The 14536-nt window shown below is 31.0% G+C and overlaps 2 protein-coding genes across 2 annotated transcripts; both read left to right on the top strand.

Annotated features, from left to right (window-relative positions):
* Positions 1 to 1166: 1166 nt before the first annotated feature.
* On the top strand, positions 1167 to 5687 carry LOC108332321 (uncharacterized). The gene is made up of 8 exons (XM_017567521.2): positions 1167 to 1479; positions 1585 to 1884; positions 1970 to 2185; positions 3324 to 3475; positions 4132 to 4290; positions 4430 to 4510; positions 4595 to 4649; positions 4900 to 5687. The coding sequence occupies exons 1-8, from the start codon at positions 1369 to 1371 to the stop codon at positions 5107 to 5109; spliced, it is 1284 nt and encodes a 427-aa protein (XP_017423010.2). The 5' UTR covers positions 1167 to 1368; the 3' UTR covers positions 5110 to 5687.
* Positions 5688 to 8497: 2810 nt separating this feature from the next.
* LOC108332295 (uncharacterized) lies at positions 8498 to 14226 on the top strand. Its single transcript, XM_017567471.2, has 9 exons — positions 8498 to 8717; positions 10020 to 10205; positions 12043 to 12122; positions 12803 to 12862; positions 13008 to 13259; positions 13328 to 13390; positions 13622 to 13690; positions 13817 to 13862; positions 13952 to 14226. Exons 1-9 carry the CDS (start codon positions 8708 to 8710, stop codon positions 14020 to 14022), a joined length of 837 nt encoding a protein of 278 aa, XP_017422960.1. The 5' UTR covers positions 8498 to 8707; the 3' UTR covers positions 14023 to 14226.
* Positions 14227 to 14536: the final 310 nt, after the last annotated feature.

Here is a 14536-nt window from a genome sequence, read left to right as displayed (position 1 = left end):
TAATCTCTTTCGATTCGCATAATTAGTTCTTAGGACGATCTCAATCCTGCCTTTGTCGTGAATACATCTCACACTAAAACAATTCATTATAGCATTTTCACCTTAAGAATAACTACATTGTCATTTCATTCATACACATCTTAATTAATAGTAAACATTATCAATATAGTAAGCACAGTCACAAAAAACTAACAAATATAATATATCATACTTAGTCTATTCATTACATTCTCGTAAAATCTTAAATCATTACACCATGTCATACATATGTAATTTAATTCAATCCAAACTCAACTCATAATATCAATCACCCATTGTTTATTTCAAATTACAAATTAATAATTCATCATTTATTTTTTATATTACTATAACATTGAAATACTATATTTCCAGTAATTAAATAAAAGGGGAAAAGACATCTCTATAACCATATACATCTAATCAAATATCCAATAATCTCAATAAAGATTCATATATCTAGAACAAGTTATCAAATTTTCAGCTTAATCCAGTTTTAACAAAGTAGTAACCCAAATTTTCCCAAAACTGCTAAAGGCTGGAAACTGGATGACACTCGGTGATATTGTGACTATATCAGGATTGAGTTTTAACTGATTGAAAATATAAATTAGTTTTATTTAAATCTTGTTAATGATTTAGAGTATTTAGTGATTGCATGACGATTTTTGTTTTCTTTTTTAAATTAACTATATTAATACTACTTTTTTTTTTTATAAATATATGTGATAATTATTAAAGACGGTATATAATAATCGTAATAAATTTAAATAAAATTATTAAAACTAAAATATTTATATAATTATGTTTTTATTATATTAAAAACGAAAAAGTAACAAACTATTCATGTATTCCTTTATTTTAATGAAACGAGTTACTCTTTCAATAAATATTTGTTCTGGTGAAGTTGAAAGGTAAATAATTTAAGAAAAATTAGAAAGAAAAAGAAAAACAGTCAATTTGAAATATTTTTACATGACTAAATCTGTATTAGATAATTACATAACTAAATTTTATGATTTTTAATTGATCAGTGTGAAAATTTGTTTTCCTGTGATAATTTATTTTCCTAAATGAAACTAAATTTGCATTTGGTGAATGAGAGTGACATTAGGGTATGCAGCGTAATAAAAGAGAAGAGCTTCTGTTTAATAATCAAGAAAGAAGAAGAAAGAATAAGAAGAGGAAGAGGAAGAGGAAGAGAAAGAGAAGCTGAAGTTCGTGTTTTTGGAGTGGTTGGTGAGATTTTGTTGGGCGGAGAAGAAAGATAAAGAAAGAAGAGAGAGGAATTTGGAATCGGTGGGTCTACGAGTATCGAAGAGAAGAAGAAACAATCGATTGAATCGAAAAATGTCGCTAACGAGCGTGAAAATGTCGGAAGAAGTGTGGTTAAGTTGCCTCACTCATGCATTGTCCACTGAAACCGAAGAGATTATGGGTCTTCTTTTTGGGGACATTCAGGTAATCTGACCTAACATTTCTTTCTATGTTATCGAGTCAATTGAAGAAACGCATAGACACAGTACCAGGTTCGATTAATGATTGTTATGGGTTGGGTTGATTCAGCATTCGAAAAATGGGAACGTGACTGCATTGATCTGGGGGGCGTCTCCTCAGAAGAGGTCTGATCGGCGAAAGGATCGAGTGGAAACCGACCCTGAGCTCTTGGCCGCTGCAACTGCCCTCGCTGAGCGAATGACCATAGCCACTGGAACTACGACAAGGGTAATTGGTTGGTACCATTCACACCCGCACATTACAGTTCTCCCTTCCCATGTTGATGTAAAAACCCAGGCAACGTACCAGCTTCTTGACTCTGGATTTATTGGCTTGATTTTTTCCTGTTTCAGTGAAGATGTAAACAAGGTTTGTCTTCAATGCATGGCCAAAAGATTCTTCAATTGTAAATTTTCTTTAAGTTTATCGTCAAATACCTCTGGGTTGTGTTCAGGTTGGAAGAATTCAAGTAATTGCTTTCCAGTCATATGATGGGAGGCAGAATCAGTTATCAGGACCTATACCTTTGTCTCTTGTAAATAGAAGCCCTATTATCGATATCGATTCATCGCCAAGTTCTTCAGAGAATTTATCAATAAGACCTGGTTACTTCAAGGCAGAGAGCTCTTTGCAGGACACTGGTGATTCGACAAATAGTGGTCCTAGTAAGGTATAATTTTTTATATCTCTAGGTGATTTAAAGTTTGGTATGCTGTGCTGTTGGTTGGCCGTAGAATACACAATGGTATTTAGAATGCTTATTTTGCTTGAATGTAAAATTAATGAAACATGATGCAACTTACTGAAATTGTTAGAGGGGTGTTTCTTTATTAAAATATAGTTCTGTTTGTTTTCTGCTTTCTAGTCCCAATTTCAAACAAGTCGCTAGATGATTTGGATAGTTCTTTTTTTAATGTTAAAATGCCATCATGATAGATTGTTTTCTAGTGTCCACCTCTAGTAGTGTTTTTAGGGTGTATTCATATCATGACAAAGTTTTAAATGCAAGATACTTGAACCAACGAGCTTTAGAATCCCGTCTTCTTTTCCGAATATGAAATGAAGCTATTGGATTCAGTGTTTGGAACCGGGACCAAATGGGTAGTAGGATCCATTGATGGATTGGAGTCAGTTATTTTTAGGAATATACGTAGCAGTAATTCTGCATTGGTTCTGTATTAGAAATTACATGATTGCAGTTATTCATAGAATATATTAGAGTGAATGAAAGGGTTGGAGGCAGATGGTATTCGGAGTATGTATGCATGGGATATAAAATAACATCTTGTATTAGTTATTCTGCATTAGTTCTGTATGGGAAACTGCAGAGTGATTGGTATTCATAGAAATTAAAATTTGTCAGTTACGTTTTAGGATTATATCTAGTAATAGTGGGGTGTGTTATTAAGGAAGTGTATTATCATTTGCAGCTTGCGAGAAGAGAGCACTCTCTGTTGGAGGCTTTTGTCTCTGGGACTACAAGAATACTGTTGTTTTGTGCATGATTAAGCACTCAATATTGTATTTTATCATAGCACCACCCTTGGCTTGTATCCAATCTGCATTTCTTTTCTGAAACTGGTTTTACTTGAAGTTTCCTATTACGACTCTGGATTTTTGTGTATACCATTTGTTGATATGGCAAGATGAGGGTATAAGATAAAACATAAACTCTCCATGTTCACATTATGGGAAATGAATTCAGTCCCTTGCGGTTCTACTGATAAAACTAGTTTTTCTTCTATACTGGATTAAAATACTGCATTGTGTTCCTTTCTTAGACTTATATAATTATATATATTTGCTAGGACGGTGGGAGATCAGACTTGGGGAATTTCTTTGCTAATGCTGATGCCAACTACCATCCCAACAATTCAAACACTAACATAGTTGATGTTGATCCCATGGACATGTCAGATAGTATGCAAGAGGCCATGCATCGTTCGAATTTGGACACGAGGTATATAATATTGATAAGTGCGTAATGCACCACTAATATCTTTATTATTTATCAACGTACAGTTTAGGCCTACTTTTGGTATTTGGATTCTGTGTGTCCTGTTGATCCATAAGGGAAGATGGTGTATCTAAAGTATCAAACCTTAGGTGATTTGATAAGATCAAAGATATGTGCTAGGTATTTGCCAATAAAGAAAAACAGAAAGTAAAAGGGGAGACCCCAGTATCCATTGATTTCATGAACAATAGTTGGTTTGCTTGGGCACATAAATCATAGTCTGTAATAAAAAAATTTCCTCTAATTCTTCTCAGGGCTAATTCCCATTTGGTTATCTAAGCTTTCCTTGACACTTTGTTCCAAGTGTGTATGATTGGCCTCAATAACTCGTTACACCATGAATTTTCTATCAATAAATATAATCACACCGGAGGCAGAGATAGGCATCCATTATGTGGATGATTCTCAATCTTGGTTGTTGGTTGAGTGATAAAAGGAAGGTATAAAATAACTGCAGAGCAACTCTTTACCATAAAACAGTAGCACCGTTTTCTGCATTCTTTGTATTATTATTGGTCAGGTCAGCCATGCTTAATCATTTGAGGTTGACAAGATAGTTTCCCAGTCTTGGGTTTTAAAATGGCTTTTATTGGTTTCAGAGGTGCACAGAACGTAAGAAAAGAAGTTCCCCTTCATGTTGTGCCAGCCTTGTCTATTATCAACCTTGAGTCGCCATTATCATCATACGCAGATCTGCAACATGTACTATTTGAAGAGGAGCGAAGTGCATATACTCAAGCCATCTCACAAAATACGAGGTGATAATTTGATAAAATATATTATCATTCTTGATACTTCAACGAACTGTCTTTAATTTTCTTGTTTATTTGCTTTAATTATGTCATCCTTTTTGTACTGTCTTTAATTTCCGATACACCCTTTGTTTGTACTCTGCAGGGATGGGAAAATTCATCCTCTGACTTTTATACACCACACTTCTACTTATCAGGCTTCCTTGTGCAAGTTTATTGAATACTGGTAAGAGCAAAATGTCCATTTTCTAGTTCCTCCTTATTTTCTTCTACTTCTCCAATAACAATTTACTACTTTCTAACTTTACAGTTTAAGTCCTGCTATAAGTACGCTTCAAGATCGACTGCGAGATAATCAAATTCGGGTATTTATCGAAATTAAAGTTGCATCATGATAGTTTTTCACTGACCGTATTACTATCTTGCAAAAGTTACATTTTTGAAATCCTTTTTGCCGGATTTTCTGTGAAATTCAACCTTTTTTTAAACTTATTAACGGAATGCCCTAATTTGGATTGACAACTAACTTGCCCTTGTTTGTCCACCAGGACCATTCCAACATGTCTCTAATCATTCTAATAATTTCTTACACATATGTGTTGTATATGATGACAGCTATCAGTTCTGAGTGAAGAAGCCAAAAGTCTGGAGGCTGAGTCATATAATAGAGGGAGCGAAGCAGGTACTGGATCTCCTCGTCAAGTTGCATCTCCTACACGCCGAGGAGGTTCCTCTCCTGGTCTGAGAAACTTGCATGGTTCACCTGAACCATCCGGTTCTAGGAAGGTAGCAAGTCCTGGTAGCCGGAGCAGAAAAGGATATTGAAGTGAAAACTCTATTTTGAAGTCATGCTTCAACCAATATAATCGGTGATGATTTACGATGGTTTTCCTAAAATGGGATGTTTAATAGGTAGAATGTACATGGAAATGGTATTGCCTCAGTTGAAATGATGCTAGATGATGTATTCTGCTAGTAATAGAGTAAAAATGGCGGTTTGGTGATTTCTTTCATTTTGGAGAACACATTGAAATTATCAAATGGCGTTCACGGTTGGATTAAAAGCAGTTTGAATAGCCCTATATAGTGTTTGTTTTAGTGATTTGCAACACTTGTCAACATAGTTCTTAATTTGGTAACAGATGAGCCAATTTCATTAGTATATGATAAAACATTACATTGAGTAATGCTCATGTTCAAGAATTGTATTTAAATTAAACAATTTAAAAATAGACCATAACTCTACCTAAATAAGTTGAGTTGTTCCTTGAAAAAACAGTAAAAATATAATTTTCTTACCTTTTTAATAAAGAAGTTTTCGAAGTTAATAAGGAAAAGGACAAATTAAATAATCCAATGCCATAAGAAAAATAAAATTTAGATTTTGTTTTTGAAAAAAAAAAGAGTTCAAATCTGACAATAACCATACCATCTTGGAAGAACATACAAAAGCTCCGAATGATCTAAATTATGGTGATATAAGTGCAAAAAAGTTCTACATTAAAATCAATATTTATTAAGGATACATGTAAAATTAAAGTGGCCATATATTTATTGCATTAGACTTATTTATTGTTGAATTCTTGATTCAAAATATTTGTTGCCAAAGGTAGGTGTTTATAATCTCGTGCTTTATTTCTACATAAACTTTGCTATACGTACGTAGGGAAGATTCTCGAAATGTTCTGGTAATCTGAAATAAAATGTATGAAATAATATGATAGAATAATATTATCTCTAATTTAAAACTGTAAAAGAATAAATTTATTAGTTTTATTCTTTACATTATGTTCAACTTTTTATAATCTTTTTAATCAATATAAATTTAGACTTATATTTAGAGTCTATAATAATATTGTATTTATGATCTTGAAGTATAAAATATTATGCTTTAACTACAAGGCAGTATGATCCTTTTGGGGTTTATTCACCATTTATATTATCAATACACTTTCTGCTTACAAGGATTTAAGAATTTAATAATTAATTTACTTGATGATATTAAATTTGTAATTAATTGATACATATGTTCTTTAAATTATTGAAAAAGCTAACAATTACTTGTATGGTGCTGATGACTTTTATTTTATAACTATATAAAGAGTACAAATTCTTTACCGAAATTTTGGCGTAATTAATTATTTAGTTAAGTTTTAGATATTTTAAAACATCATAATCAATGTTATTAATCCAAGTTTCTATATCAGCCACTGGTTCTTCTTCAAATGATGGAAAATTCTTTCATGGAAGACACACTCATAAAGTTTTCAAGTATCTATTCAAAGATAACTCTATTAATTATTCCCTAATCTAAATTTTCTTAATGCTTAGAGAATTTATGATCACTTTCTTATTACAATCAAGCAAACATATGCTCCGATTGATGGTCAAAATAAAGAAAAAAAATAGTGTAAGTTATCATAATTTATTTTAATTTGTTGTTATTATAATATCATTGCGGGGCGCACATATAATGTTCTCAATACTTTTACCATATTATGTAATATTTAAATAATTGATACATAAATTTATTTTAATAATGAAAATTTAAACAAGTCATATTTTTAATAATTGAACTTTTTAAAAAAATTATCGATAATTTAATATTTTCAAAGTTCATATGTAAATTTGTAGGTAAATGTATTTTCTTAAAATTCTTCAATAGTTTTGCCTTGTTAGTGGAATGGATGTTGTTTTTTTTTTACTAAATCTAACAAAATTTTTATTATAAATTAATTAGATACAAATGATGAAACAAATAATAGGAGAATGATGAAAGAAGAAGAATGAGAGAAAGAGGAGCTGGAGGTGGTGGAAACAAATTAAACAAAGATATATAGACAAGACAATGATAACGACTAAGGAAGAAAAAAAAAAGAATAAATTAAATTATGATATTTATCAATAAATTTTTACTAAAAGTTGGAATTAATTGTAAATAGATTTTGTTGATAATAATTACTAATAAATATATTTCAATAAATTTTAATTATTGATAATTATAAATATATTTTGATGATAATTAATATATATTTTTCTGTTGATAAAATTTACTGATAAATATTCTACTAATAAATTTTTAATTATCAATAAATCGTTATTAATTTTATTTACCAATAATTTTTTATAAATATTGATAAATTTTAATCATTCATAATTTTTTTGTAGTAAAAGTTGTGTAAAAGAAATTCAAAAATTAAAATTATGGATGATTAAAACTAAGGAAATTAAATTAAAAAATATATAAAATATGGATAGAAATTACCATTAAGCAAAATATTTAAATGGGAGAGAGGAGAAATCATTCTGATGGCCTAAACGGGTATTGAAAATTATAATATAGTAACATATGTTTTAATATTTAATGTTTATTTCAGTTATGAAAATTTAAATTTCAAATGTTAGCGAATTTCATTTTCTTATACTAATTTTATAGTGCATATTACTTCTACTCTACTCAAATAATTATTTTTTTATATTTACAACATAAACGGTAAAACATCCCAACAATTCATTATTTGACTAAGTAATTAAAATTATCATTTTATTTTTAATTCAAAATTATTTCATTATAATATCATGACTAAAGTTATAAATCTAAAACTGAAGTGTAATAAGATATTAAATGTGCTGAATAAAAAAGTTTTTTTTAAATAATTTTTTCATACAAATTAAAGAAAAATACCACCAAAGTGAGGTCGGTCTCATAAAACAGAACTCTCCAGAATTAATGTGGACAAAGAAAGGTTAAATTAAAACTCATAATCAATTAATAAATAATAAATGAATCAATATCACATTAAAAGTGGAGATACGTTAGTTAATAACGGATCAAGTTTTGAATTTTTTCTTAAAATGTATATTCACTAAAAAAAAACCCAAATAAACTCGTTTTAATTTAAATTTTTAAATTAAACCTATTTATTACTCACGTGTTAAACACTATCATTCGAATTTCTTTTCTTCCTTTTTTTTTCTAATTTTCAAAAACATTGAAAAAATCAGACTTAAAGTCAGTAAAATCAGGCCAGAAATTCACTCCAGGCCAGCCAAATAATAAATTAATAATTCTCAACTTAAATAATAAATTGGTCTAGCTTGATAAATAAATAGGTTTTTTTGAGTAAAAAAATATATAAATAGTTTTATATTTTAGGAGAAAATCTAAGTTTAATAGAAACGGAAATAGAAATAGCATCCTTAAAAAATCCAGCTGTAACCGTCAATCCTCATTCATTCCATGTTGGTATTGGTGTTGTTGTTCATGTTGGTGTCTCTCTTCTCTTCTCATTCTTTTGTAGTCTTATATGCTTTCACTCTCTCAACTCTCAAGTGACACAACAATTTTCTCTTCTCTTTTTCACCTTCTTTATTTCCCAACCCTTTTACCCTTTTTCCAGACACTTTCCGCTCCACGCTTCCAATGGCTTCATGTGAGTTTTCCTTCTCTTTATTTTCTATCCATTCCATTACAGATTACAATTGCTGCTTCAAAGAGGAGCCTTTTCCATGATTTTATGTTTTTTCTTGTGATTTGTTTTGCAATATCGTTAGTGGGGTTGAAACGAAAGTGGAATGTGATTTTATATTTGAGACGAAGTTTTCGGTAACATGGTAGATGCTCGTTTAGTGATGTTATATTTGCTTTGTACTGAGTACTGAGAATCTGCTGTATTTTTAATCTGATGGGTCAAGCGTATGGTAATCTACTTTACTCATCCCACCGACTTTTCAATGCTGTGGGTATCGGATTGTTTATAAATTCGTAATTGCTGCAGTCTTCACTATGACGTCGTTTCAATTATTTTGTACAATGTAATTTTGTAATGATTTTTTGAACCAAATATTGTACTTGTCTTTGAAACTCTGTTTATGGGTTCTTGCCTTTTGAGTTTGTTTTGTTCATGTCCATTGTAAGATATATTACCTCCTGTTTCAATATATAAGCCAAGAAAAAGTAATTCACATCAATTAAGAAATGGTGTTAGTAGTATTTAATTGATATAGTTTCATTTACGAAAGTGATTTTTTTCGTAATCTAAACTTTGTAAAACTTGATATCAAGAATAGAAGAGTTATTATTCTCAATTAAATGAAGGCATCTTAGAAATAGTCTCATCTTTTCCTTTAATTTGTGAGCCTACTGGTTAACTGTTGTTCCTTCAAGTGAGGATTATGTATGGGCTTGCTGTTCTAAGCCTCAAAGATGGACTACTAGTGGAATAAATTGACATAAATATGAATGATTTCTGAGAAACAAACATAGGTCACAACGAGTGTGAATGAAAAGAATACATGTCTCCCCCTCTAGCAGTTTTATGTGTAAAATATAATCACGATTGAGTGTTGAAAATGGTACTTTTTCAGCCCAAGATCATGTCTATTGTGCTCTGTTCTTTGTAATCTTTGCCGAAGTTCCATTATATAGTGTAGGAATCTATTTGAAATTTCTATTATTTTGTTTCTTCTTTATTATTTTTCTCTTTGATTTCATCAATGTATTTTTTATTGTGATTTTTTTTCCTACTAATCGGAGCATCATTTACATGTGCATTTGACAAACTTTTTAACATTTCAAAGAAACTTTTCCATTATTCTTCAATCATTTTCTGTTGTCTTGACATATTGGATACTTAGTATGCAAATTATGAAAGAGTTTGGTGTTTCTTTCAAGACTACTAAATGGTTATGTACCCCCGCAGAAAGTGGTTATCATGTCATAAGTTCTATCACAGGTAGCTTAGGTAGCCCAAATATTAAAGTATTGAACTTGTACTTTAGTGGAAAAAATGTTGGCCTTTCAAAACAAGTTGGTACAAGAAGCTGGAGAAGGCAGTCATTGCAGTACACTGGTTTGGTTATGTCACGACAGACAGATAGGCTTTTAGCATCATCCAATGATCCATCGTCAGAGATCCAGAGTAAGTTCTTCTATTTTTCGATTTTGTACGTACTTTTTGTCATATAGGCTATACAAAAGCGGTCATTACTTTATTTCTCAATTTCTAAGCCTATTAAATTTCTTACCATCAATGATTTCTAGTGGATCCAATGCATTATCTCTGTCCAATTTAGGATTCTGTTAGTAATCTAGTGAGTTTTGGCTTGCATATTGATGTCATACTATGTGTGCATGATATAGCACACACATTCAGATCTTGTTATTTCTGTTTTGAGAAAGAATCATTCATGTGTTTTAACCCAGATGCTTAAGCTTTTAGGGTAGTCGTTTCAAGACATGGTATTAAAGCCTATGTTGCAAGTGGTTTAGTTCAATATTAGCTGCTCCTCCAGTTCTTCTAAAAAAAGTTTAATTTTAACACACTATGAGTCTTTGCATTGACCAGTGTTCAAAGGGCACAGGACTCTTGGGTGGGAGGATGTGATGGATATAAAGCCATTCTTGTGCTTCAATCTAAAGCTTAAGCTTTTGGAATAATTGGTTGATGACAACTTCATTATATGAAAAAACCTTATATTTAAATAGATTGCATAACAAATAAGTGTTTTATTAATTTATTTTTTATTTGAGGAAAGAAGTAATTAAACCATATTGGATATGTTTGTATAAATTCAAAAGTTATATTATTGGAATTGATACTATAGATCATACTTAATTATTTATATACTTGACAATTTAAAATATTTTGCGTGGAAAATATTTAATTTAGGTTTAGTATTTAATTTTTTTTAGTAGTTAAAGAATGAGTAGACTACGTTCATATCATATAGGTGACTGTTCAAGAGCTTAGTTCATACTTGAAATTCTATGGTAATTTACTCCCATATACATTTATTTTATGAAAATACATCAGTTTTACAATTACAAACAAACCTTGAAGTTGAGTTTCCTTTATTTATTATTGCTTTCAACCGAAAATATTAATGTGCTTGTAATATAGAATAGAGTTAACTCTATTTTAGTCCTCAAAGATGCATGTTCAAGAGTTTAGTTCATACTTGAAATTCTATTGTAATTTACTCCCATATACATTTATTTTATGAAAATACATCAGTTTTACAATTACAAACAAACCTTGAAGTTGAATTTCCTTTATTTATTATTGCTTTCAACCGAAAATATTAATGTGCTTGTAATATAGAATAGGGTTAACTCTATTTTAGTCCTCAAAGATGCATGTGACATCCATTTATCCTTCAAATAAACCTGATATCATTTTATTTTCTTGATCAAAGTGAAAGCAAATTGACCTTCCATAAGAGTTTATATCAATTTAGTCCCTCCATCATAGAAATTAGTGTTGATAAAGTCTTTCACTTTTGTGATGCACAAACAGAAGGCAACTTTGATGTCACTTTTCGCAGCGTATAGACTATATTAGCATCAACTTTGATAGGAACTTAGGTATTATGGGGTGTCGAAGTTCCACAGGAGTAGTTTAAAATACTCGGTGGAGTATTTAAGTATTTGGTTCTCCCCCTCTTAAATAGTTAGGTTTTGGGTGAGTTCCCCAACTGCTTGGGTACTTACATATCATATGAATACAAGGAATATGGACACTATGGAGGAACTTGTACTGTTCTTTGTTGTAAAATTTTCATAAATGTATCTTTTATAGGATTTTTTTAAACATACGATTGTACATTTTGTAATCTGATTCACTTTTCTGACTTTATTTATTGTGTAAAAGCTATAAAACTATTGATTTGAAGTTTCTCACAGTGGCAAACACTATTAACTTGATATTTGTACCATTGTCTGGCTTCTATGACATACATTAAATGATTACATCACAGTTATTAAAAGGTCGGAAGAAGGTTCTGAAGAGATTAAATCTTCAGATTTGACAAGTCAGCTTATTCCCAATTTTAACGAGGTTAGTACTTGGAAAATCCCATTGTTTATTCATCTATTTGTTTTTTCATTTTTGCAGGGAGAAGAATCTATAAAACAGATCCAAATTTGTGATGATTCTATTGTGCTGCTTTCATCTATTACCTTATTTGTTTGTTAGTCAATATTTGAGTAAGCTGTTCCATATTTATAAAACCATTTTATGTATCTAACCCTTTATGTGCTCTGGTATGTTGTGTAAAATTGGCCAGTATATTTTAGTCTAAAATTGGCCAGTATATTTTAGTCTAAAATTGGCCAGTGCTTAGCTTGAAATGTGGCTCTACATTAGGTTCTGGACCTTAAGCTCTTTCTGATTAAACTGACAAAGCACAGGTCAAAATAAAAGTACAGTTTGTGTCCAAGCTTATGAACCTATCAAATGTTTAGCATCCTAGCTCCCGAGGCTTGACCTACATCCCAGCTTTCATTTATTACAGAAATTTGTGTGGATACTTCTATGATTTTCTTTACTTGGAAGTGTTAAATAATCATTTTAATCTTTTAGTTCTGAAGTTTTCCCAGTTAGAAAAACTTGTCTTTTATGACACTTGAAAAGAGATTTTGTCACATCGTAATGCACTAGTCTATTTTCTACGTTTATTCTTCATGAATGAAAAATTTGAAGTCGTGTATCTCTATATGTATGGACATTCTTTGCAGGTGGAATTCCTAGTCACAAAATTATGTGACACAAGTTCAATTGGGGAGTTAGAATTAAAAGTAAGTACAATGAAGTTGAATTTATATGTCTTCATTAGCACAATATTACTCCAATTCTCTCTCATAATTGCATTTGATATAGACTTGCTTCTTATTGTTGTTTCTTCTCTTCGTTGTCATCTGCCCAAATTCCAAATGGTATCAGCTTGCTGGGTTTCACCTGCGTGTTGTGAGGGATTTGACTAAAAAAAGTAAAACTCTACCTCCTCCTATTCCTGCTTCTGTAAGTGTAAATAATGTCATAGAAACGCCTAAAACAAACGGATCAGTTTCTACAACTTCACTGGCCATCTCAAAGCCTATAAGCCCGGTAGAACCGATATCCTCTCCAGGATCTATCCAGAAATTCCTTGAAAGAGCTGCTGATGAAGGCTTGGTAATAATTCAGTCCCCAAAGGTAAGAATCTGAAACTCGTACTTCATATTTTACAAACCTTACATAATGTTCTCTAAAACCGTAAGCAGGTGGGTTTCTTTAGGAGATCACGAACAATAAAGGGGAAGCGTGCTCCACCATCATGTAAAGAGGTAGAGTTTTTGACATCTTTTCTCTTTTCCTATTATTCGGGAAATCTCGTTATACACCATGTGAGACTACCCAGAAACATACAACTTGTAAAATTTATGATCACAACACAATTGCAATATTTTGAAAACATGGCTAGCAGTTTCCTAGTAGGGCAACATCAGAAAAACTGTTTTTTTTTTTGTTTTTTTTTTTGGCGTGGTGTTCTCATGAAGTACTGTGCCAATTAACAGAAACAAAGGGTTGAGGAAGGGCAAGTGATTTGTTACATTGAACAACTGGGTGGTCAGGTGCCAATTGAGGTTTGTGTCGTGACTCTCTTCCAAGTCATTCTGTGACTTCTCATGTTTATGATTTGATGTTGATAAGGGGCAAATGACTGTAATATGATGAGTACTAATCATTGCTATGACTTTCAATGTTTGCAGTCTGATGTGTCAGGAGAGGTTATCAAGATACTGCGAAAGGATGGAGGTTAGTTTCTCCGATCAATTTAATTTAATTTTTCTAAAGACCAGACTGGTATTGTGTTGTGTGTGACTCTTATTTTTGGTCTTTCACAGATCCTGTTGGATATGGTGACGCTCTTGTTGCAATATTGCCATCATTTCCAGGAATAAAGAAGCTTCAATAGGTTGAAATTTTGAAAAAAGACATTCTTGCAAACGATGCTGTAATTTACCAATGCGAATGCTTCATTACTGTTTTACTTCCTGTGGTCCATAGCTTGTTTATTTTTACTGTTAGTTTTCCATAGCAGAGACAAAGGTAAACTAAAACAACCTTGTTTTCTCATACTTTTCTGTTTCTGTTAGTGGATTTCTCATCTTCTCGCTCACGTTATTGGCATTTGGATTTAGTTTTAATAACCAAACTTCTCATACTTTCCTGTTTCTGTTGATAGATTTATTATGAACAATTTTTATTAATTCAATGCAAAAATCCAATAATTTTTTTTATAAAAAGAATTATCAAGTATTGCATATGAAGCGTCAAAAGAGATATTAGGTAAGTAATAAAGGTTTGGTGAGATTATTTGATGGATACATATTTATACACTTTACTAAAAGCTAACATATTTCGCAATTCATCTTAAAATTAACTCATCTAAATGTATATAATATTTTTTAATATTTGTAAGCTATAAA

The sequence above is a fragment of the Vigna angularis genome, chromosome 11, assembly GCF_016808095.1.
Source record: "Vigna angularis cultivar LongXiaoDou No.4 chromosome 11, ASM1680809v1, whole genome shotgun sequence".
NCBI classification, from domain to species: Eukaryota; Viridiplantae; Streptophyta; class Magnoliopsida; order Fabales; family Fabaceae; genus Vigna; species Vigna angularis.
Note: the sequence above shows the minus strand (reverse complement) of the source record. Positions and strands in the feature narration are given on the sequence as shown.

Bases quoted from the DNA above. Each gene is read 5' to 3' on its own strand.
- LOC108332321 (XM_017567521.2), top strand. From the start codon at position 1,369: ATGTCGCTAACGAGCGTGAAAATGTCGGAAGAAGTGTGGTTAAGTTGC. The intron at 4,291-4,429 runs GTGATAATTTGA...TGTACTCTGCAG, and splicing joins GCCATCTCACAAAATACGAG to GGATGGGAAAATTCATCCTC. The intron at 4,650-4,899 runs GTATTTATCGAA...ATATGATGACAG, and splicing joins TGCGAGATAATCAAATTCGG to CTATCAGTTCTGAGTGAAGA.
- LOC108332295 (XM_017567471.2), top strand. The intron at 12,123-12,802 runs GTTAGTACTTGG...CATTCTTTGCAG, and splicing joins TTATTCCCAATTTTAACGAG to GTGGAATTCCTAGTCACAAA. The intron at 13,391-13,621 runs GTAGAGTTTTTG...GCCAATTAACAG, and splicing joins CTCCACCATCATGTAAAGAG to AAACAAAGGGTTGAGGAAGG.